This window comes from Ambystoma mexicanum, chromosome 10, assembly GCF_040938575.1.
Source record: "Ambystoma mexicanum isolate Mex_15411 chromosome 10, UKY_AmexF1_1, whole genome shotgun sequence".
NCBI classification, from domain to species: domain Eukaryota; kingdom Metazoa; phylum Chordata; class Amphibia; order Caudata; family Ambystomatidae; genus Ambystoma; species Ambystoma mexicanum.
The window spans coordinates 677,963,208-677,987,382 of NC_090932.1; the positions used below are offsets into that span (position 1 = coordinate 677,963,208).

Below are 24,175 nucleotides of genomic sequence, written 5' to 3' on the forward strand. Positions count from 1 at the left end.
CTGAACTTTTCAAGGTCTGCAGGGAACTAGCCAACCCTTCTGCAGTCTCCTCCTCCACAGGTCCTCTGCAATGCACTGGCCACCAAAACTCAGGACATCCTGAACACCCATGCTAGCCACCCACCCAACCTATCCCTCACCCCCTTGCCTCCCTTGGCCCCCTCTCCCTCCTCCTTCCTCTTTCTCCTCCTACTCCCCCTGTCACACTTGAAGAAGTTACCAGAGTTGTCCGCTCCATGAAGGTCGCTTCTAAACAGGTTTCCCCATGCTCATCCAAAACCATGTCAGTTACATGGGGTGACCAATGTTTTTCTTATGCAGTACCAAGAGCTTGGAATGCTTTACCAATTGAATTGCGAAATATAAAGTCTTTGTTCGAATTCAGGAAAAAATTAAAAACTCAACTTTTCATTTAAAAAGCATTCGCTAAAAGCTGGCCTCTATTTTGACTGCTTTTAATTTTCACCTGCGCCCAGATGCAATATTGCTTAGCCCGGTCCCCCCTGGGGGAATGCGCTATATACATTCACAAATACATACAACCATCAAGGATAACATTGGCTCCCTCGCCCCCGCACTCGCTGATTTCTGCAATCACTCTTTAACACTGGATCTTTCCCCTCCTCCCTTAAGCACTCGCTTGTACACCCACTCCAGATAAAACCTTCAGCAAACCCTACCTGCCCTGTCAACTACCGCCCTATTTCCATCACCCCCTTCCTTGGAAATCTGATGGAGAAGTTGGCATTGCCCCAACTCAACTCACACAATGAACTTGTTGATGGTCTCCACAACCATCAATCTGGATTCCGAGCATCCAGAGGCATGGAAACTGCTCTTCTGAACATCTGTGAAGAACTGCTTGCATCTCTGGACTCCAACTCCCCTGCTGTCCTCATCCTTCTCGATCTCTCCTCTGCCGTTGACACAGTCAACCATTCCACCCTCATACAAAGGCTCCACAATACCCTTGGTATCTCGGAACAGGCACTGGACTGGCTGACATCCTTCATTACTGACCGCTCTTCCTATGTCATCTAGGGCACCTCCACCTCTCCCACTTTCTTCTCCACCTGTGGTGTCCCCCATGGTTCTATCCTCTCCCCTTGGCTCTAGAACATCTACCTTGCTTTGCTTGCATGCCTCATCTCCTCCCTTCTCCAGCTTCCAGTGTTACGCAGATGACACACATCTCTTTTGCAAACTTCCTGCTGACCCTCTTGCACCCTCCATCATCCCAGACTGCCTATCTGCCATCCAGTCCTGGTGCACCTCCACAGTCTCTGCCTCAATGCCTGTAAAACTGAGATCCTTCCCATTGGGACTCCTGCTCCCTCCTTCCCTTCACTCTGGCCTTCCTCCTTTGGCTCTCCCCTGGCTCCTTCTTCTGAAGCCATAAACCTTGGAGTCATCTTTGACTCCTCTCTCTCCTTCCTCCCTCACACTTAGGACATTGCCAAGAAGTCCCACTTTCAGCTCTTCTTTCTCAAAGGAAATCTCCCTTTTCTCACTTTCCCCCAGAGGCTCAATGTTACCCGCGCCCTGGATCTCTCTAGGCTTGACTGTTGCAACAGCCTCCTCCTGATCCTACCTTCTTACACTCTGCGAGCCCTCCAGCTAATACAGAATATGGCAGCGAGACTTATCCTTGGCCTGAAGCTGTCCTGTTTGGCCGATTCCGCTAACTCCCGTTCCTCCCCACTCTCCTCACCTGATTCAAAGTCCTCAGGTTGCAGTTGCCTGTGAGAGAGAGAGTCCTTCTCCTTTTTGTGTTGAAAGTATCTGTCTCGAGAGGAAGCCACAGTGAGTGCTAAAGTATAGCAAACCTGGGCCCCCTTCCCGAGACCAGACAGTACGAAGGGAAAAAGCCTGTACAGGCAGAAAAAACCCTCCGAGGAGTGCAGCGGTTTGAGAGGATCTGGAGCAAGCAGTTGTAGTGGAGTTGTAGTGGGGTTCTTGAGGCAGGTAGCTGATGGGAGCAGGCGAAGCCGGACATCCAAGGCAAGAAGGATCCGGAGAGAAAGAGAGCCACCGGAAAGGGTACCAACGGAGAAAACAACTCCGGAGCAACAGGAACCAGGGCGGCTGAATGACAGCGCAGCCGAAAGGTAAGGCAGAGAAGGCGGGCGTGGAGAACAGCGCACCGTAGAGCTGAGAAAAGAGGCGAGGAGAGGGAAGGAAGAGAGAGAGAGAGAGGTAGTCCGGGAAGGCGGACCGAAAATACAGATAAGTGACCGAGGTGGTCAAGGCTGGAAAACTAGCGTGTAAACCCAAAGGAGCGAGCTAGCGCAGTAAAGGGGGTTGCAACGCGGCGATCGCTGGGAGAGGAGGAAAGAAATACTACCAGCGGCGCCATGTTGGAAAACCACTAGACCGTAGGGTGCGTAACAGAGAAATCACGTAGCGGAACCTCCGCACGCCCTTCCAGCGCGTAACCGCCAACGCGGATACAAACGCCAAACAGGACGGCGAATGACAGTATGCCCCCTCCCAGAGCGTAGGACCCCCGGCTTAAAGGGGAAGCGGGCATGAAACTGAGCCAACAACCGAGGGCATGAATGTTGGAAGCCGGTTCCCACGAGTCTTCCGACCTAGGGTAACCCTTCCAGGACACCAAATACTCCAACCTACCACGGTAGTGGCGGGAGTCACGTAAAGTAGAGACTTCATATTCCCTAGAGGAATCCACCTGAGGAAAAGGCTGGTCGGGAACAGCTCTCTGGTGGACGTCCGGAATGAAAGGTTTGAGAAGAGAGGCATGGAAGACAGGATGAATGCGGCGGAGGTAAGGAGGTAGTTTAAGTCGAAAGGTAACAGGATTTATTTTGGAAAGAATGGGAAAAGGACCCAAAAAGCGAGGAGAGAGTTTAGAAGGGTGAACCCATCGCGGTAAGAACCTGGTGGACAGCCAGACCTTGTCCCCTTCCTTCCATTCAGGGCAAGGCCTACGATGTTTGTCCGCTTGGGTTTTGTTGTATTGACGACTCTTCTCCAAACACCTTCTGGCAGCGACGTGTGCATCAGAAATAGACTGCAGTACCTCTTCAGCCGTCGGGGAATTGGTGGGCGACGGAATGTAGGGAAGAAGGGATCTTGGGTGTACCCCATAGGTGCAAAAGAAAGGAGAGAGTCCAATGGCTGTATGAAATGAGTTATTATAAGTAAACTCTGCCGTAGGAAGCAAAGAAACCCAATTGTCCTGAAGACGATTGCTGTAGCATCTAAGGTACTTTTCCAATGTGGGGTTAAGGCGCTCAGTTTGACCGTTGGTCTGAGGGTGGAAGCCAGACGACAGGGCACGTTCCATACCAAGGCGAGAACAAAGAGCCTTCCAAAACTTCGAAACGAATTGGCTGCCACGATCCGAGATGATCTTGTCAGGGAGACCATGAAGACGGAAGATATCCTGGGCGAAAACCTCAGCCATCTCGGTAGCAGTGGGAAGACCAGGCAATGGGGAAAAATTAGCCAGTTTGGTCAAGGTGTCAACTGTAACCATAATACATGAGCAGGAGTTGGAAACAGGAAGTTCTACAATGAAATCCGTAGAAAGCAAACCCCAAGGGCGAGAGGGTACCTCAGGTTGGGTGAGAAGACCCAAGGGTTTGCCGGTAATGGACTTAGTCATGGCACACACCGGGCAACTGAGTATGTAGTCCTCTACATCCTTTTTGAGTTCCGGCCAAAAAAAAGAACGAGTGATAGATTCTGTGGTATTTAGCTTCCCACGATGACCTGCAGTGAGTGAATCATGACACCAATTTATGATCTTCAGACGTAGTGGACCGGAAGGTATGTATAAACGATGGTTGAGGTATAGCAAACCCTCCTTGTTGGAGTAGGAAGTCTCTCCTCTGAGTAGCGGAACAGTACCTTCCGAAGCAACACCAGCTCGAACCTCTTCCAAAAAGGTTTTAGCTACTGTTAAGATCCTATTCCTGTGGAACATCGGCTCCGGGGTATGTCTTTCCTCCTCACATTTGGGACCCTTCCGAGAGAGTGCATCCGCAAGAGTATTGTTGGTACCAGGCAAGTAGGTAATCTGCAGATCATATTGGGCAAAGAAATATGCCCAGCGAGCCTGCCTGGAGTTGACACACTCCATATTCTGAAGGACCTTGAGATTCTTATGGTCCGTTCTGATGATAACAGTCTGCCTTGCTCCCATCAATAGATGTCGCCAGGTCTCACATGCTTGTTTTATAGCCAGCAATTCTTTTTCCAGTACGGAGTAGTTGAGTTGGCTGGGAGTCAACGTCTTGGAAAGGTAGCAAATGGGGTGCTCTCGTTCCTCGAACACTTGTAGCAGAACAGCTCCAATGGCCATGGCCGAGGCGTCAGTTTCGACGATGAACTGTCTATTCTGGTCAGGATGGCGCAAAATGGGAGCAGTGCAAAAGAGATTCTTGAGATTGTGAAAACTCTGTTCTGCTTCGGAAGTCCAGCTAAAGTGATTGTTGGCCTTCTTGAGTAAAGAAGTAATAGGGAGAACTGCTTCAGAGAAGTTTGGGATGAATGAGCGATAGAAATTAGAGAGCCCGAGAAACCTTTGGACCTCTTTGATCGAAGTCGGAGAAGGCCAGTCCAGAATAGCTGATACTTTGCTGGGATCCATGGCGATACCTCTTTCAGATAGATGATACCCTAGATAGGGCACTGAAGTAGCAGCAAAAACACACTTCTCTGGTTTGACAAGAAGTTGGTGGTCTTTAAGTCTTTCCAGAACTTTTTGGACATGGGTTTTGTGTTCCTCTAGAGTGCCGGAATATATCAGGATGTCGTCCAGGTATATGATCATGGAGACAGACAATAAGTCTGAAAACATCCGATCCATAAACCGCTGAAATACAGCAGGAGCATTCACCAAACCAAAGGGCATTACTCGGTACTCAAATAAACCGAAAGGAGTGCGAAAAGCGGTCTTCCATTCATCTCCTTTGGCGATGCGTAACAAATGGTAGGCATTTCTGAGGTCTAATTTGGTGAACCAACGTGCACCTTGAACAGCTTCAATGATCTCATGTATTAATGGCATAGGATACCGATCCCGGATGGTAACCTTGTTGAGGCCTCGGTAATCGATACATGGGCGCAAGTCAGAGGAGTCCCTCTTCTTGACAAAGAACAAAGAAGCTCCGGCAGGAGACTTGGAGGGTTGAATGAGCCCATTCTGAACATTGGCATCAAGATAATCTTTAAGAACCTTTCTTTCCGCTTGAGTTAAAGAGAACATCCTACAGAATGGAACCAAAGCATTAGGTTCTAAGTCAATGTTACAATCTTCTGGCCTATGGGGAGGTAAGGTCGCTGGCTTTCTTTCGACGAACACCTCCGAGTAAGGGGAACAGTACAGAGGTAGAGCATGAACCCCAGCCAGTTGTTTGGTAGACCCTGTAACAATCTGAGGAATACCGTCGTCAGAAAAACAGTTGAGCTTGCAGTAGGAGGAACAAAATTGTAGTTGATTGTCCGCCCAATTGACATGAGGGTTATGTTTTCTGAGCCATGTGATGCCAAGAATAACCGGAAAATGGGCAGCTCGAATGATGTCGAACCGGATTGTCTCGGAATGTTGAAATATGGTAACCGATAGGTCCTCGGTGGTGTGAGTAATGGGTCCTGAAGAGAGAGGAGAACCGTCGACCCCTTCTACCTTTTGATCTTCTTTGCGAGGCAAGGTACGGAGACCCATCCTTTTGGTCCAGATGATGTCGACAAAGTTTCCGGCGGCTCCGCAGTCCAGGAGTGCGAGACACTCGACTGCTCTGCCGTTGACCTTTATAATAACAGGTAGAACCATAAGCCTGGAATCCTCAGGAATGTATGGAGCCGAAATAGAGAGAGAGACATAGGGACTGGTGGATGAATCAGAAGCCCCTCGGAACCAGGTCCCTACTGGCGCCGAGGGAAACCGTTTCCCTGACGTTTCTGAGGAAGTTCAGTACATTCCTTGAGGAGATGTTGATCCGATCCACAATAGGCGCATAGACCTTTCTCCTTCCTTCTTCTTCTTTCAGCCGCGGAAAGAGGTCCTCTAGTAGCTCCAATCTGCATGGGTTCGTCTGAAGTATGGGAAGGAGAGGAGGAGACGGTGGAATCAGAAAAATGAACGGTTGTTCGTTGTTTTCGGCATTCTGACCTTCGTTCCTGCAGTCTGTATTCAATTTGTAAGGCTGCGGAAAGCAGATCCGGAAAAGATGGTGGCCTGGATGCTCTGGCGAGTTCGTCCTTAATTTCCTCCTTAAGGCCTCGCCGAAATATGGCAAATTGTGCCTGTTCAGACCACCCAGCACCCGAAGCCAATCTCTTGAATTCTGATATGTACGATAGAACATCCGATGACCCTTGTCGGATATCCAACAGGTCCTCGCAGGCGGTGTAAGTCAGTTCGGGTCTCTCAAAGGTTTGCTTCAACAGGGTCTGAAAACCAGCAAAATCGTGTAAGATGGGATTAGCCCCGGTAACCAGCGGAGTGACCCATGCCAGGGCATTGCCGGTCATGTTCGAAATCATGAACCCGATCTTTGTCTGGTCGGTGGCAAACAGCCGGGGCCTGAAAGTAAAATATACTAAGCAGGCCTCCAAAAACTCTTTGACCTTTTTAGGAGTTCCATCGAACTTCCCTGCCGAAAGAGCCATGACAGGAAGTTCTGGGGATTGTGGTTCGCGGGCAGTAATCATCTGTTTCAAGACTACATTCTCTGCCTTAACAGTTTGTAACTCTTGGGACATTCCCTGGATGGCCTTCCATAATTCTTGTATCTGCTCTTCTGCCGACATCTCTTGGCGTTGCAATCTGTCCTGTTTGGCCGATTCCGCTAACTCCCGTTCCTCCCCACTCTCCTCACCTGATTCAAAGTCCTCAGGTTGCAGTTGCCTGTGAGAGAGATAGTCCTTCTCCTTTTTGTGTTGAAAGTATCTGTCTCGAGAGGAAGCCACAGTGAGTGCTAAAGTATAGCAAACCTGGGGCCCCCTTCCCGAGACCAGACAGTACGAAGGGAAAAAGCCTGTACAGGCAGAAAAAACCCTCCGAGGAGTGCAGCGGTTTGAGAGGATCTGGAGCAAGCAGTTGTAGTGGAGTTGTAGTGGAGTTCTTGAGGCAGGTAGCTGATGGGAGCAGGCGAAGCCGGACATCCAAGGCAAGAAGGATCCAGAGAGAAAGAGAGCCACCGGAAAGGGTACCAACGGAGAAAACAACTCCGGAGCAACAGGAACCAGGGCGGCTGAATGACAGCGCAGCCGAAAGGTAAGGCAGAGAAGGCGGGCGTGGAGAACAGCGCACCGTAGAGCTGAGAAAAGAGGCGAGGAGAGGGAAGGAAGAGAGAGAGAGAGAGGTAGTCCGGGAAGGCGGACCGAAAATACAGATAAGTGACCGAGGTGGTCAAGGCTGGAAAACTAGCGTGTAAACCCAAAGGAGCGAGCTAGCGCAGTAAAGGGGGTTTCAACGCGGCGATCGCTGGGAGAGGAGGAAAGAAATACTACCAGCGGCGCCATGTTGGAAAACCACTAGACCGTAGGGTGCGTAACAGAGAAATCACGTAGCGGAACCTCCGCACGCCCTTCCAGCGCGTAACCGCCAACGCGGATACAAACGCCAAACAGGACGGCGAATGACAGAAGCCCAGGGACTGCATCTCTCCTGCCCTAAAACATCTCAATTGGCTCCTGGTTGCTGCACGGATTAAATTCAAATCCCTCTGCATTATCCACAAGGCTGTCTGAGCCCCGTGGCCCATACTATCTTCAACTTTATCTTAAGACATACTCTCCATCTAGACCACTTAGTTCCTCTGGCACCAACTCTTTGTGTGTAAAGCGTTTTGCTAAACAGCGGGTAGGTGGTTGATCGCTTTTTTCAGCTGGCTCCCTCCTATGGAACAGCCTCCCCCTGCTTCTGCGTCTTCAGCAGATTTCTTAAATTCCAGAAGCTCCTCAAGACTTTGCTCTTCAGCTCCTCCTTCCCTTCTTCTCTTCTCTGCTAATTCCACAGTTGCTGTGATTGGTGTCTGGGGTCCTTAGGCATCCTCGAAGCCGCTGACCTCCCACACCCAATTGGCTCAGTTCCTGTCTTCTCTCAGCACTTGCTCTGGAACACCATCTGCCCTGGAGGATCGCACATACTCTTCACATGGCCCTTGGCCATGTAGCACTCAACAACCAAGCACTTCATCTGTGCCTCACCCATGAGCCCGGACCCCCCAGCACTTACTCCCTCTGCCCTTTTCCTTGCTGCACTTGCACATTCTGAATACTCACAAGGCATAATAGGTTTGTCCTTACCTCCTTTTCCCTCGCTGCTCTCACTATGGATTTCACTCCCTTGTCCCCCCCCTCACCCCTCTGCCCTCTGGGCGCTTTGAAACAATATTTTACTTGCTGTATAAGCGCCTAACAGGCAAAAAATAAATAAATGAATAAAGATTCTGACATCACTGAAAGTTCTTCTGAAGAAGACAAATACTGTGGCCCTCTTGTCGGAACCGTCATATTCCCTTGCAGCCTTTCTCCTCCCAAGTAATCCACCTGGCTAATACCACCCCTAGGGTTAGGATCACGTAGTGGCGGCCTTCCCCATACCACATGGGAGGAGACTTTGGGCAGGGTTTTTGTGAGGATTCTGCAGGATTCATTACAGGAGCTAGACCAAGGCATCACTTGGACAGGGTGCAGAAGAGGGTCATCAACGGGGCAAATGTCAGAGAAGAACACATCATTAGGCCAGTGGCAAGCCATCAACAGGGTAGGAACGAGCCACATTACTAGGGCAGGTTGCAGGAGTGTGCTAAATCCAGAGGAGAGGCAGGGGTGGGAACAAATCACCAGGGCAAGGGACGATGGCAAAACACCCAGCCAGTGCACACAATCTTGATATTTAAAAATATGTCCAAAAATAAGAACCAAAATAATAGAAATATATAAAATGTCACATTCATTTTTAACCGTACCAAAGACCACTGTTCAGTTTCATGTTAAATCTTTGCATTTTCAGTTATGCTTTGCTTGCAAGGTACACAGGATATGTGTATCTGGCAAGCTTCTGCCTTGCTCCATTACCTTTCATCTTTCTCTGCGGTACATGTTGTTCGGCAAAGTGCGCTATATTGTCACTGTGGTCCTCACTCAGACCTACCTTAATGTCACTATTGAAATTGCTTATCTTTTGCCATTCTGCATTCATCAGGTGGTAGTTGACCCAGCGCAGCAACAAATCCTCTGGAGACAGTGTCATTAAGTGGTCGAGTTCTTCCCCTTCACTTAGCAAGGCAATCAGGGCTAGGAGTGAATGACAAAATCAAACAAAGAACACGTTAATGGGTTCGAGATAGCCATGTAACCAGCAACACAGATTCTAGAGTGCAAGTGCATCATATGGGATGCAAAACAGAACAAACAACTCGTTCTACCAAGGCTGGCCCCCTCCAACAGTGAAATCAAGGCGAGTAGTTACAATGCAAACAATACATGCAAATCATTCCCATTGAAAATCATTAGATGGACATTTTTCTCTTCCTCCTGCCTCTTCTGCACTCCCCCTTCTTCCTTGATGTTGTTCTTCTCCTTTTCTGCACTCGCTTCTTCTCCTTGCTGCCCCATGCCTTCAGCTCTCCCTTTGCGTACACCTCCTGCGACTTCATCCCTCCCTGCACCTCCATCTTCTTCAGCTCCTTCCGCTCTCTCCACCCTTCCACCTCCACACTGCAAGGTTACTCCAATCACCCACACCTTCTTTATTTATGCATGGATTTATATAAGGCCTTGTTCCCTCCCCTGTGGCGGGCCTTAATCTATGACCAGCAGGTGTGAGACTCGATTGGTTAGGTGATAAAACTTCAACTGTAAATCATTATTCCCTCCTGACACCTTCCCCAGTTCCCACATCACATAGCAGGTGGTGGGGTACCGACCCCTGAATCACCACTGCATACATCCTAAGAGCCAGACAGATAACATTGGCACAATTGTCTGGAGACGTTTCCTAAAGTGGGAACACTTCTAATCTGGTCTCATATCTACCTGTAATGCACTGTCCAATATGGTCAGATTTGCAACTTCTGCCAGAAGAAACATTGCGATGTAGCACCCATTGAATAACGGTATCAGTTGATGTCTTGTTGGTCAGTGTTTAAACTTCTGGCTGACACATCATGAGTGATGGGCAAAGTATCTCTGGTCTATTAAACTGTGGAAAGTGTCAGAATTGTGCTCGTATTGGGACTGTAGGGATACAGAAAAAAGTCCCCAAGTGCGGGGGTTGCCAGGAAGGCAGTGCAGGTGTGCGCCTGGCAGGGGAGGGGACCTGGGCCTGAGATCAGACGGTGGCCAGGTAACCAGTGCAGTTTCAGCCAGGAAAGTTAGCAGGGAAGAGGAGGAGAAAAAGCAGAGGCAAAGAGAAAGGTTTTGAGGTGCTTCTGGAACCGGAGATGATTCTCCTCAAGTTTCAGGGAGGCTGTTCCAAAGGGAGGCCCCAGCCGAAGAAAGATCTACCACCAACTCATTGCTTGGAAAAGCGACTGACTCTGAGGGAGTTGGAGGCGGATGAGCAAAGAGCTCGAGAAGGAAGCTATTTAGGGAGGGAGAGTTGAAGGTATTGAGGCCCCAGGCCCCAGAAGGCCTTGTGGACAATGCAGAGGGTTTTGAACTTAATCCTCGCAGCCACTGGGAGCCAGTGCAGAGATTTCAGCCCTGGATAGATACGATCCCTGTGCTTGAGGCCCAGGACAAGTCTTTCAGGCCTGTACTGGATGAGTTGCAAAGGGCGGAGAGTATAAGCAGGCAGATTTAGAAAGAGGCTGTTGCAATAGTTCAGCCTACAGAGAACCAGAGCTCTGGAGACAATGAGCTTCTGGGGAAAGGAGAGAAAAGGAAGAATACCTCTGAGGAGGTGCATCTGGTAGTGTGACATCTTAGAGACGTCAGAGATGTGTGAGGAGAGAAGGAGAGTGTGGAGTCGAAGATGACCCTGAGGTTTTTAGCCACACAAGTGGGAGCAGGAAGAGGGCCAAGAGAGGCCGGCCAGAGAGTGACAGGAAAGGAGGGAGCTGGTATGCCGATGAGGAGAATCTCAGTCTTACTGGCATTAAGGCAGAGATCGTTGGCGGCACACCACTCCTGGATTGCGGACAGATGGTCAGAGATGAGAGAGGGAGAAGAGGTGGCGGAAGGTAGCCTGAAAATGAGCTGCGTGTCATCCGCATAGCACTGTAAATTGGGGCAGAGTACGGCAATACGGTGGGCAAGAAGTGCCAGGTATTGGTTGAACAGCCAGGGAGAGTGATAGGACCCCTGGGGAACACCACAGGTAGAGATAGGGATAGAGGAGAGAGGAGAGGAAACAGCCAAGTTGAACCTGAGAGGGTCGATCAGAGAAGAAAGAAGTCAGCCACACCAGGGCCTAACCGGTGATACCCAGGTTATCACGGAGACGTTTGAGCAGGATGGCATGGTTGACCATGTCAAAGGCAGAAGAGAGATCAAGTAAGAGGAGGACGTAGGGGGCGTTGGAATCAAGGTTGGTGAGCAGGTCTTCATGGATGTTCAGGAGAGCAGTTTCCGTGCTTCTGGCAGCTCTGAAGCCAGATTGATGATCCTGGAGAAAACCAACAGATTCAGTGTGAAGATTAAGCTGGGGGATGGCCAGCTTTTCCAGAAGTTTGCCCAGGAAAGGACTGATGGCGATTGGGCGATAGACAGGCAGGACGGGTCCGCAGAGGGTTTCTTAAGAAGTGGATGCACAACGGAGTGATTCAGGGTGGGAAGGGAAGACTCCAGTGGTGAAGGAGTGGTTGCAGAAGTCGGCCAGAGCAGGAGCCAGGGAGTCAATGTGGTCCTTGATAGTTTTGGAGGAACAGTGATGGACCCTTTTTGACGAGACTTTCATAGATTGGACTTGTCTAGAAACTTTGTCTGGGGAGAACAGGGGAAAGGCAGTTAAGGAGGGAGGAGAGGTGACCGAAGAAGGGCCAGAGGAAGAGCAGGGAGTAGAGGGAGGAAGGAGAGAGAGGACAGGATGTCCAGAGTTTTAGAGATGAAATGAGAAGCCAGTGCCATGCAGAGGGTCTGGGAAGGGACAGGAGAGGTAGAGACTGCGGTAGGATTGGCCAGTTCTGTGCAGATTTTAAAGAGTTCAGCTGAGTTGTTTGATGGCGCAAAGACGCAGACTTGGATGTGAACTCTCTTCTTGGTGAGGACAGAGAGCCGGTATTGCCTTTGGAGCAGGCCAGTTTGTCAGAGGATGTACCAAAAGCACGCCATTTCCTCTCAGCCACCCTCCAGTTGCACTTGAGTGTGATGTAGTCTGAGTCGTACCAGGAGTTGCACTTGGTTTTCGGCTTCATGCGGATCCTCATGACAGAGGCAAGAACATCGAGAGTATCAAATATAGCAGAGTGGAGCATGGAAACGGCTGTGTCAGGGTGGGAGACAGCCAAAGGGGTGTGGGGGGTGAGAAAGTGGTGGAGAAAGCCTCAACTGACAAGCACTTCATGGGTCGGATGACCGAGAAGATGGGTGGCAGTGATGGAGTTGGCTTGGCCTGAGGGGTAGAGAGTGTGAGCTGGGAGGAAAGGAGAAAGTGATCACTCCAAGAGAAAGGAGAGGTGAGAGGGATAGAAAGGGGAATGTCTGAGATCATTACATCCAGAGTGTGTCCTGCAGAGTGAGTCGGGCCAGAGGGGAGAATTAGAGTGAGAGAGTCGCAAAGGTTGCAAAAGAGTCCAGAGGAAGGACAAGAAGCATCGAGGTGGATGTTGAAGTCTCCAAGGAGGAGGAGTTGAGTGGTCGAGGCTAGGAGGGAAGAGGAGAGGTCTGCCCACTCAGAGAGGAAGGAGGAGATCTGAACCGGTGACCGATACATAGTAGCCACAGTAAGGGAATGGCTAGGAGCGAGAGAGAGAGCCTGCAGACAAGGCATTCAAAAGAGCAGAAGGCCTGTGTAGGAATGACAGAGACAGGAATCCGCTCGGGGAAGATCAGGGCTATACCCCATCCGGAACGGTTGGACCTGGGAACGGAGAGGATCTTGTAGCCGTCAAGGAGGAGAGTGTCAAAGCTTGTGACAGAGCTGGCCGTGAACCATGTCTCCATGAGACCGAGGACACCGAGGTCAAGTTCCTCCAGAAGGTGGCAGATGTCGGAGGAGAGTTTGGCAACTGAGTGAGAGTTTAGAGTGGCAATATGGAGAAGGTTGCCATCCTTGAAAGACTTCCGGGGAGAGGTACAAATGAGAGGTACGCTCTGCAGAGGTGTAGAAGAAGCCCGAGGGGGGCAGAAAAGGAAGGAGAAAAGGGCAAGGTAGCCAAGGAGGAGGCAGTAGGGGGAGGCAAGGAAGCCGTGGAGGGGGGGAGGGGACAGCAGGAGAAGAAAGGAAATTGATGAGGCAATGGAAGCATCTATTGAAGAGGAGAAAGTTGGCCTGAGGGCCTTCGACCAAGACGGTACCATTCACATAAACATTAATGATGACCTTAGAGGAGTAGAAGGAGGCCAGAAGGGCCTCCCACCGGGTGCCACCATTAATGGGAGAGCAAGAGAAGGGAGAGAGCACCGAGACCATATGTAGGGTCCATGGGTCTGTTGAGGGAACGACAAAGAGGATGTCAGTGAAATTTTGCCTGGAGGAGGCACTGGTATAGGTGTCCGCGATAGGGAGGCCTGGGTTGGAGACCAGGATGTTCTTTTTAAACTTCATCCTACCAGATTTAATGAGGAGAGCAGGATAGTCGATAGAGAAGCAGTTAGAGAAGATAGGGGAGACAGAGAGCACCATAGAGTAGGAAGGGAGAGGAGAGAAGAGGAAGGGAGAGGTAAGGGGAGAACACTAGGGAAGGACACAGGGCAGGGTGCAAGCAGACGAGATAGAGAGAGGCGAGACAAGTTGACAATTGGACAAGACGACAGCCACTCAGATTTTAAGACTATCACAATGCAATTTTAAAAACAGGAGAAAAAACACCTAAGTTTGAGAATCCTGAATACAGGGGAAAAGGCCTAGATTTCACAAAGCAACTTCAAGTACTTTCACAATGCAATTTTTAAAACAGGAGAAAAACACACCTAAGTTTGAGAATCCTGAATAGAGGGGAAAAGGCCTAGGTTTCACAAAGCAATTTTAAGTACTTTCACAATGCAATTTTTTAAACCTGAGAAAAACACACCCAAGTTTGAGAGTCTGCTATGTGAACAGGGGTATGCAGGGTAGCGTGCGGGTCTGGACCTGGTTGATGGCTGGCAACTGGCTTCCCCTGCGGACACCTGCAGACACAACTAGGAGCTGCCTCTATGGGAACCACCCTTTGCCTAGGGGCCCTTAGCCGTGGGCGCTGCCGGGCAGGGGCTGCCCTGGGAAGGTCAGTAATGAAAGAGGGGGCGGCCAATCAGGGTGGTGGGTGGGCTGGAAGGCAGGAGGGAGCGAGGGGAACAACACAAAGGAAACACAGAGGGGAGAAGGGAACGAGGGGGCAAGGGACACCAAGGAAACAGCAACTAAAAATCAAAAAGGCCCAAGGTGGGTCTCACCAGCACAATGAGGTTGCCTGCAGTCACCCGCTCAGCCAAAGTGGAATGGCGAGCGCGGTGTGTTAGGGAGTGTAACACTAACCGGGAAATCACTGCAGCCAATCAGGGTGGTGGGTGGGCTGGAAGGCGGAACGGAGGGCGGGGAACAACACAAAGGAACCACCAGAGGAGAAGGGAACGAGGGGGCAAGGGACACCAAGGAAACAGCAACTACAAATCAAAAAGGCCCAAGGAGGGTCTCACCAGCGCAATTAGGTTGCCTGCAGTCACCTGCTCAGCCAAGGTGGAATGTGCTGCCTGGGTTGCTTATTGGACTTATTTGCAAGATTTAAACAATGCAAGAGATCTTAAAAGTATCCATCGTGCATTTGGTAACCTGTGGTTTGTTTTCACCAATGAGGGAATGTTCTTCCGTGCTCAGTTTAGCAAGGGTGGATAGCTGACAAGTTAAGCCCTCACCTACAACATGGAGCCAGTCTGCATTTCACAAGATCAAATGTATGCAGGGCCAACTCAGCCCTTCATCACCAGATACCACCCCTATCCAGCTCACCACCCTTACTGCCAAGTAATTGGGCCTGGAGTGGGGGTCTATGGGTTCTTGTGGTCATTTAATCTTGACATCCCTAGGGGCTTATATGTTCCTCCTAATTGCTTTAGGAAAGCATTGATGTCCTCGTAGTTTAGGCATTACCAATTCTCTGTCATCCAGGTCCGTCCCTTCCCTCATCTAACCTGGTAGTTCATTTCAGAGGTAATTAGCAACATATTCAAACCGTAGCCATGGGATTGAACCACACATCCCACTGTGGTCTTATAGAAGTTACCATGAATTGGGAACAGTGAAGATTCCTGGTCGACTTTGCACTAAGACTGGATTGAGTCAAACCAGTCTGACCGGAAAGGAGCGGTTATAACTTTTGGGCTCTTTTTTATCTATGTTAAGGAATGATCAATGATTTGGGTGCCAATGTTGTATGACCCGCGTATTGCACTACACCGACAGATTTTGAGGCTTTAGAGCAGCCATTTACAACTGATCGGTAGGCCTTCTTGAAATTGGCATGGGTTGTTCTCTGCACTAATCGTAGGCCAAACAATTGACTAGTAATTGTCCAATAAAGATTTTGCTTAAGACTTTCTTGGAGTTTGTTAGTATTTGCTGCGCTATCTGTGGTAAGTTTAAGCAGTGGAGTTTTTGTCGGCCATGTGTGATATTTTGAGAAATGGCTGTGTAAGAGGTACATTTGCTACCTACCCTGGCAATGATCGCTTCTACTTCATTTATAAAGGAATGAGGTACATGTTAAGGAGATTTATCATGTTCATGCTTCATCCCCTCTCCTAGTGAGACCTTGAGCACGTTTTGCTGGACTCCTGGACCTTTTTCTGAAATCCTGAATAAGTGGAGCCCTTTTCCACTCATTCATTCTCATGGGCTCTGTCTTTTGGAACTCTATTCTTTGTATTTTACCTGTCCTATAGAGTCTATTTCCCTCCATAACACTTAAAGGCATCTGTATTTTACTTTTGTCGCAGCACACGGCTCTTTATGCGCAGTGTTGCTGGGTCCTCCTTTGAGATTATTTTCTTTATCCCAGAGTAAATACAGTTCTTAAGGATAGAGAGATACTAAAACGTTATGGTCTGAGAGATTGGCACACCCCACCTTATGTGGAGTGTCAAAGGGATACCTAGCATCCCCCTTCTCTCTGCTCCTGTGACTTTTTAGTCACATAGCCAATCTCCTAGTTATGGCTGGTGGCAGTGGACGTGTTCTACCCACTATTGTGTGATTTGTCCATAGCCTCAGTAGTGCACAATAGGGGCACCCAAGTACAAACTTAGGGCCTCCCTTCAATACTAGTGTGGTTGTTCTTTGTCAGCCCTTCTTCTACCATTCTCGGTGGGGAAGGCCTGTATGTGCGTTTTGCTTTTGGCGGGAACCTTTGGGTGTCCCCACCTAGGCTTCAGAGTGTTTGGGCAGGCAGTAAGTGGGGGAGGAGTTGCCAACCCCCCTGTCCTTTATCTGCCAGTGTGCCTGCATAGGACCAGCTCCCACTGGGGGGCTGGCTGTCCTGATTGGAAGGCCAAATGCCCCTTTCTGTAAACTGCTGGGGAAGATGAAGAGGAGTGAGTGCTAGAACTGTATAAAAGGTGAAGCTCCTGGAGCTTTTGCAAGTCGACCACTGGAAGCTGAAGCAACAGAATAAGAAGACGACCAGAGACACCTGCAGACACTTTGCAACACTGAAGCGACCACTGCTGTCCTGACTCTGTTTTCTGTGTGACAGATGAACTCCGAAGAGGATGACTCCTTCCCTTTGACTGGTGGGAACAACCAGTCCCAAGATAAATTTTGATCTGAGCCCTCTTCTGAGGTCCTGTGAGTTTCCAAAGCTGCGAAACCCCAATACCAGGAGACCTGCTGCCCATTTCAAGTGCATCATCGTAGAAAGGCTGAATCCCTCCAAGTCTTTGTTGAACCCTCAAGGACACTCCAGAGACCCAATCCAACTTGTTCAGACCCCTTCATCTGAGTGTGGGACTGCAGGAACCAAAGAAGATTGACCGGGCGAATCGCATCCTTTGTTGGTGCTGCAGAAAAGGCACCAAAAATGCAGATTGACCAGAGAAGTTGATGAAAGCTGTGCCCGAGGTCCTCCCTTGAGACTGCTGCGGAGAGATCCTGTCTATTGTCCTGCCATTTCGTCATCAGAACAAGGAATCCGGAAGTCGGGTCCAGAGCTGCAACATTGTGGAGCATCCACCACAAACGTTTTCTTTAAACCTAACTACTGTGGGGAAAAAGGTATTGCTTAACCTATTCCAGAACGTCACCCCAGAGCGTTCGAGTGCAAGTAGAGGTGTCCAGGACAACCCTCTCTTATCTCCGACTGAAGCCGCTGCATGTGTCGCTTTAGCGAGTCCTGTAACAGGGTCTCCAACATTGGTTAAGCCTTCTTGTATCGTCTTTCCTAGAGACTAGAAAGTATCCACAGGAACTTTTGACTACTGCTACTTTTCAAGACTTTAAGCCTCTCTGAATTGCCTTTTAGTTAGGGTTGCGTTTTGGACTTTAAAAGACTTGCTGTGCAGGCAAACCGGCTTTAGAATCTAAAGCTCTACTAGGATAACACTAACCGACTGTTTTCCTTCCCAAAAATCACTATTTTATATGTGTATGCTGACTGAATACAATTCCTGCATTACTTTATGGGTGCGCATTACTACCAATAGTATGGTAGACCTGTCAAACTCCTGTAACAATTGTGTGCGTTCAGCAACTACCAACTAAGAAGTGGTTTTTTCAAAGTATTGTAAAGTATACCTATGTGTGTTGTTTTATTGTGCTAAGTATTTAACAGTGACTCTCATGTAAATATAATAGATCTATATTTTAATATAAATGTATGTGTGTTTCTTTGATGTGCATTACTAGCTAGGTTCAGTGTACTTAGCTACAGCTCACATCTTCCTCTTATGATAAGCCTGACTGCTCCGCCACTCTACCAAGGTCTCTGAGTAGTACAGACTGATACTAGGAGCTGGGGATCTACAAACCACTGGGATAGCTTACTAAAGTCTTACTACCAAGTAGGACTTTAGGTAAACAGCACACACTTCTGATGAGCCATAGAAAACAACTGGCACTATGGCTGCTTTTGGTACCTGATGAGTTCAGATGAAGAAACTTGTTTGTTTTGCGTCACATTACAAATCACACATTTTATTAATTAAAAACAATATAATATCTCCTAAGGGGGAAGACTCCTTACTCTCTCTGGCTAGGCTTTTTACAGCATTTGCGGCCTTGCTAATAGTGCACTTACAAGTTCTGCCGATTTCTACATCACATGCACCTTCAGTTCAATGTAAGGTAGGAGGGTGTGTAGCGTAATCGCCTCGTATGCAAGGGGCAGTAGCACGTTGCTCACTTCCTAGCCATTTCCTCTACTTATTTGCAGGCTTATTGGGGGGTCTTCCGGCCAGTGGTTCAAATCTCTACGAGACAGGGCACACTTGAACGCAGTTTTAAATTGATGCATGTAAAGGTAAAACTCCTATTGGAAGGCGGTCTCCATTGGTGGTTGGAATATAACTTTTACTAATATCGAGTTAACAGGGTTTTAAAGATACTTTGCTGTGGTGTGTTTGCATGGCTCAGACAAAGAATAAACCCTCTTTCTATGGTACATGATTGGCTGTTATTTGAGCTACCCACTCCTACTTTCTCTATCTCTACTCTATATTTTGGCAATAGCTAATCCAACACAAAGATTTCAATCAAGGTGATAAAACAAAAGAACCATTCTGATAGGATGGCGCTCTGGCATTTAAATGCCCGCTCCCACGTTTAGGTAGCTTTAGTGTCTGGTAACATGAGGTTGGGCAGTAATGGTTACTTATTTACTCGGTGAGGGCACAAATCGCCATGACTTGTCTAATCATGTCACTGGCTGTGGGATAGCGTGCAAAACGGAACTTAACTTGCGAGAATAATAAGAGGATGCGAGTACTGTATATCCTTTTACAGACTCTTTCTCCATTAAATACATGCTCATAAACACGGTCACTGCAAATCTCAAAGGTTATATGTGATTTTACCGACCACAATTACAGAGTGGTAAATTTAATTGCAGACAAAATACCGAAAAACACCAAATTGTTTTGTTATTTTTAATTTTGGGGGGTGCAAATCCCTGTTTTTTAACTCTTATAACACCACCCCAACCCCATCATGACCGATTTTAACCCCTTTACTCAGCTACCCTTTATTTATTTAACTAACGTTAGCTGTGTTTTTTGGTGTTATGGTCCACTCTGAAATGTACCACTCTGTAGTGTTTTAGATATATTGACTGGATACCATCTCAAATGTTGCAATGTATTGCTGGGCTTATGTTTAGATTTAATGAATCCCAATTAGATGAATAGTTGCTCTAGGTCCTGCCCATATACCTTGTGTTCTTTATAACTTTTGCACAGTACCACCTAGTTAACACTGCTTTAAAATAACATCTCCTTACCTTCATTTCGGGAGATTTCGATGTCGGCGAAGAGACCGGCTTTGATGATCTGCCACAGCAACCCCAGCACCAAATGTGGCTTCCCCTCTTGCAAGTCTTGCGATCCAATGTTCACCACCGTGCAGCCAATGGCTGATGCCGAGTTCAGTGCAAGATTTAAATTTTCCTGAGCGCAAAAAACATATCAACATAAGTAAAATTATAGTTTTTTATCCGACTAGACCAAATAAGACAATCTGCTCTAAGATTCAAAATGCTTTCCAAGTGCTGCGGACAAGAAGACACGCAAGTACCCTGGCTACAAGCAGGGTCGCACTGGGGCACCAATGAAAAAGTGCCCCACAATTGCAAGTTGCAATTCATTCCTTTTGTGACAGACCGTTTGGGCACTACTCAAGGGGGAGTTTTTTCATAAAATGCGATACAAGTAGTACCATTTTAAAGAATATTTATTCAGCAACACTGGTCAAAACTACTAGCCGCATGGTGAAGTAACATAGCAAAGTGGGCCACACTGGCCAAAAAACTGGCCCACACTAGCATTCAGCGCTCTGGGTTCCGGCATTGCCCTATTTCCCTATAGGCCAGTCCGTACCTGGCTAAACCTGGCTTTACGCAAATCCCAGCTGGAAAAAAATGATGGCAGAGGATGAGCAAAGGACTACATGAATGAATACTTAATCAATCGGTAACATTATGAGTGAGTTCCAATTAACAAGAAATAAAAGGGCATATTTCAAAGATGTGCACTGACAGCCGACTGACAGAGAACAAGGTACGCAGAGATAATGAGAAAGAAAATGAGATGAAGAAAAAGAGAGCATGGACTTTTCAGAGAAAAAGGAGTAAGAGACAATTCTCAACTGATGGTAGGTGAGGTGACAAACATTGCTCTGCAAGAGGTTGAACATATCATGTTTTGCTTCTTAAAAGTTGTACTTGAGAAATTACACTCAGTCGCTCTAACAACCCTCAATGGGAATGGGGATATGATATGGCATTTGTAACGCGCCTATACACAAGTGTTTCAAGGCGCGACGAGGCAGGGAGGGGGGAACAAAGGGAAGACAGACAACGATCTTACTAGGCCAGGTGTCATTCAGATCGTGCACGTGCAAGGGCAGAGGAGAGGGGAAAGTGCAAGGGGAAAGGGAGAGGGGAAAGTGCAGTACAGGGGTAGTAGAATAACAGGATAAATAATAAGGGCCAGCTGGTGGCAAGTGCAGGGTAAGTGCAGACAAGTGCTGGGAAGGGGGGCTGTAATACAGAGACAGTCCCGAAGTGCAGGGGTTGCCAAGGGAGGCAGTGCAAGGGGACAGTGGCTGGGCCAGGGACCGAGATCAGTGAGAGTGGCCCAGTTGCAGATTCAGTGCAGTTTCAGTCAGGAATTTAGCAGGGGACATGGGGAGAGAAAGCAGAAGCAAAGAGGAAGGTTTTGAGGTGCTTCCGGAACCGGAGATGGTTCTCCTCAAGTTTCAGGGAGGCAGGAAGGCTGTTCCAGAGGGAGGCCCCTGCCGCGGAGAGGGATCTACCCCCAACTCGTTGCTTGGAGAAGCAGCTGACCCTGAGGGAGTTGGAGGCCGAAGAGCTCGATGACGGATACACTGTGGTAAGCTAAGCAACCATAACTCACGCCACCACTGTGCACTGCTAAAACAAACACCCAGTACATGACAGATGAGCCCGCGGTGGGAGGGCCCTTATAATATTGTCTGACTAAAAAGAGCCCTCATTAAAAGGGGCACAGAAATACTGCTAAGCACATACAAGTGGCAGGAAAAGTCAAGGCAAGACTTAACACATCCTCAGAAAGAATGTCCAAGTGCAGCAAGAGACTCTTCTGGAAGACACAAGGGGTCTGATATAAGACCTCCAAGCGCTGATAGAATTGAAAAAGCTACGCCATGGCCCGGACACAGACCTGAGCAGAAACAAAAGAAGGTGACTCCTGGACCTGCTGAAGACTAATACTCGAGTCCAGTGTCTCACTGCTCGGCCGACTAGATATGCAGCTGGTCATGTGTAACAAACAAGTATTTTAATACAAAATAATGTAAAAGCTGCTTTGTGGTTTAAAATCACGATTAACATGCAGCTAACTTCCTGCTCACCTGTCTTAAAACTCCAGAAGTGCCTTTAAACATCTCCTTATCAACTAATGACTTTAATTTGTCACACAAGGTTAGATGGGAGGAAAGGAATCCTAAAAACGAGTCATTTTTTTTATCACGTTACCGTTACCTGCCCTGTGTCTCTGGTAGCAGGCACTGTGACATTAGCATATTGTTTGAATGTCTTAACAACATCATGCTATATCACCAAGGAACAGATAGAGTTACCCAAAATAACTATCCCCTTTCCGCGAGAGGGGATAGCGAGGAGGGGGGCGGCCTTACAAGTGAATGTGTTCATAAGGAACTAGATAATGATAGACGAAGGGTAGGACATGAGCTGGGGACAAAAACAGACGGACTGCGGGGCAGAGGGAGTACTAGTTACCGTGAGGTGTTAGAATACATACAATTAAAATATCAAAGCTCAATTAATACGCTATTAGAGATGTATATTAGAGATGTATAGTGAGGTAATTTTCTCATCATAGTTGAGTGCTGCTGCTACAACTAGACTGTAAAAAGAAACTAGGTACAGGATATTTTAAAGTTTGTGCTGCCATACATTGAGGCAATGATGCCGAATTTGGTGGGCAGTACTATGTGTTAAACGGGTGGTGCCCTCGTGGTAATGGCCAGCTCCCAACTTAATAGGCCCAATTGTAGAAAGCGTGATCAACATTGATGCAGGCAGTTACCATTGCAAGGCCAGCCATGGACTGCACTATTACCATTAGCAGACCAGCATAATGTCTGGGGTGGCTATTTTGAAAGAAAAAAGTTCCCACCAAGAGCACAAGCCATTTTTGCGTCAAAAACAAAAATTATCTACAGATAAAATGGCCTGGGAAATGGTAATAGGAGCTTGCAGAGGAGTCCCTTTACCATGTCCATGGCCGGCCCAGAGGAGCATTGTGCGGCTGGGAGTTGGAACAGAGGTAGGAAAGTGTGGCTGTTTCTGTTTTGGAAGCCGAGTGGCTGGAGACATGGGGATTGGGGAAGGAGGCTGGAGCATCCAGCAGGTTACTGGGAAACATGGGTTTGTACCATTAGATAAAGCCTGCAAACCAAGTAATCTGATTTGCCAAGCGCCTCTCGCAAGGGTGCTAAAAATAGATTATTTATTTATTCACATTTTTAAAGCGCGCAGCAGGGCTTTGGCATTGTGGCGCTGTTACAGAAAGTCTCGCTGGTTACATAGGATAAGAGATCTTCGTGGTTACATGGCAGGCGTTGGTAGCAAAACAGTAGAGTTTTGTAGTTACATAGCAAGCAGTGGTTACACAGTAAGGTTTACACAGGATGGTGGTTACAGGATCATCCTTGGAAACATTACGGGTTGGTTGATGCAAACTATATGGAGACTAAATGCAAGCAGTGGGAGCGTAGGGCTAGTTGAACAGAGTGGTCTTGAGGGATTTGCGAAAGGTGGATAGGGAGGGTTCAGCTCCGAGAGCATTGGGAAGGGTGTTCCATAGTTTAGGTGCAATGTGTGGAAAGCCAATGCCTCCGGCATATTTTATTTATCATTGTGTTTAAGGAGTGGATTCTGGAAAAGAATCAACATCTTTCAGGTAGAGAGTATTTTGTTCAATCAGCAGTCTGTGAATCACAAACCTAACCACAGGAGGAAGGTTCTGGAAAAAGGTTTGAAAGTAAAAAGGTGAAAATAAATCAGAGAGACGCCAAATGCCTAAAAAACAAGATACTTTAGCCACAGAAAGGGCAACATCGGCTCTGTAGCTATGGTTTGGCTGTACTCCCCAGAAGAGGAGCACTATTTGAGATACTGTCACACCTTCGTGGTGGGATGAAGACAAGTAGGCAGATTATGATCACAACACTGGGATTTATTTCTCCAACTTTCCCAAACAGCAGGAAAAACAGAACAACATTAGCACGACTTCTTAGCTTCTACCACGGCTCACAGTTGCAGTAGTCCCAAAACGTATCTTTTCCCTGCTCTGAGCTTTGTGCCCCTTTCTCACTGTCTGTTCCTGTACGTGTCACAGATTTGTCGCTTCCAGGCCCCTTGAACTAGGTTGCAAGGGGACTCAAATTAACTTGCAATGTCTTAAGAAAAACTCAGGGATGAACGATGCACCTTCTTCAACAGGAACATGCTTTAACTTTATGGGTTTACATTTGTTTCAGTTTCATAACACGTTTCCTTTCTTTTCTTTCTCAGAGGGCTGCTTCACTCTGTGCTACCACCTTTGCTCTACCTCTTTCAGCAGCCGTTCGATCATTGCTGTTGGGGGTCGCCTGCCATGTCCATCCGGCAGGCGCCCCCGGGGTGCTGCTTCCTCACAGCACCCAAACAGGCCCAGCGCCTGTGGGAGTTTGGGGCCATTGTTGGGGGTCGCCTGCCATGTCCATCCGGCAGGCGCCCCCGGGGTGCTGCTTCCTCACAGCACCAAACAGGCCCAGCGCCTGTGGGAGTTTGGGGCCTGCCATGTCCATCCTGCAGGCCCCGTGGCACTAGGGGACATCAGCGCCATCGGGGTGGGGGCACAGCCT

At 48.2% G+C, this 24,175-nt stretch overlaps 1 protein-coding gene across 3 annotated transcripts in view; it reads right to left on the reverse strand.

Annotated features, from left to right (window-relative positions):
- Nucleotides 1-24,175, reverse strand: part of PLS1 (plastin 1) — a 697,248-nt gene that overhangs the window by 112,831 nt on the left and 560,242 nt on the right. For all 3 annotated transcript variants that reach the window (XM_069618268.1, XM_069618269.1, XM_069618267.1), the window contains exons 7-8: nt 19,545-19,710; nt 9,131-9,273 (exon numbers count right to left, since the gene is read on the reverse strand). In XM_069618268.1, the coding sequence (XP_069474369.1) occupies nt 9,131-9,273; nt 19,545-19,710 (309 nt within the window). The remainder of the gene's footprint in view (nt 1-9,130; nt 9,274-19,544; nt 19,711-24,175) is intronic.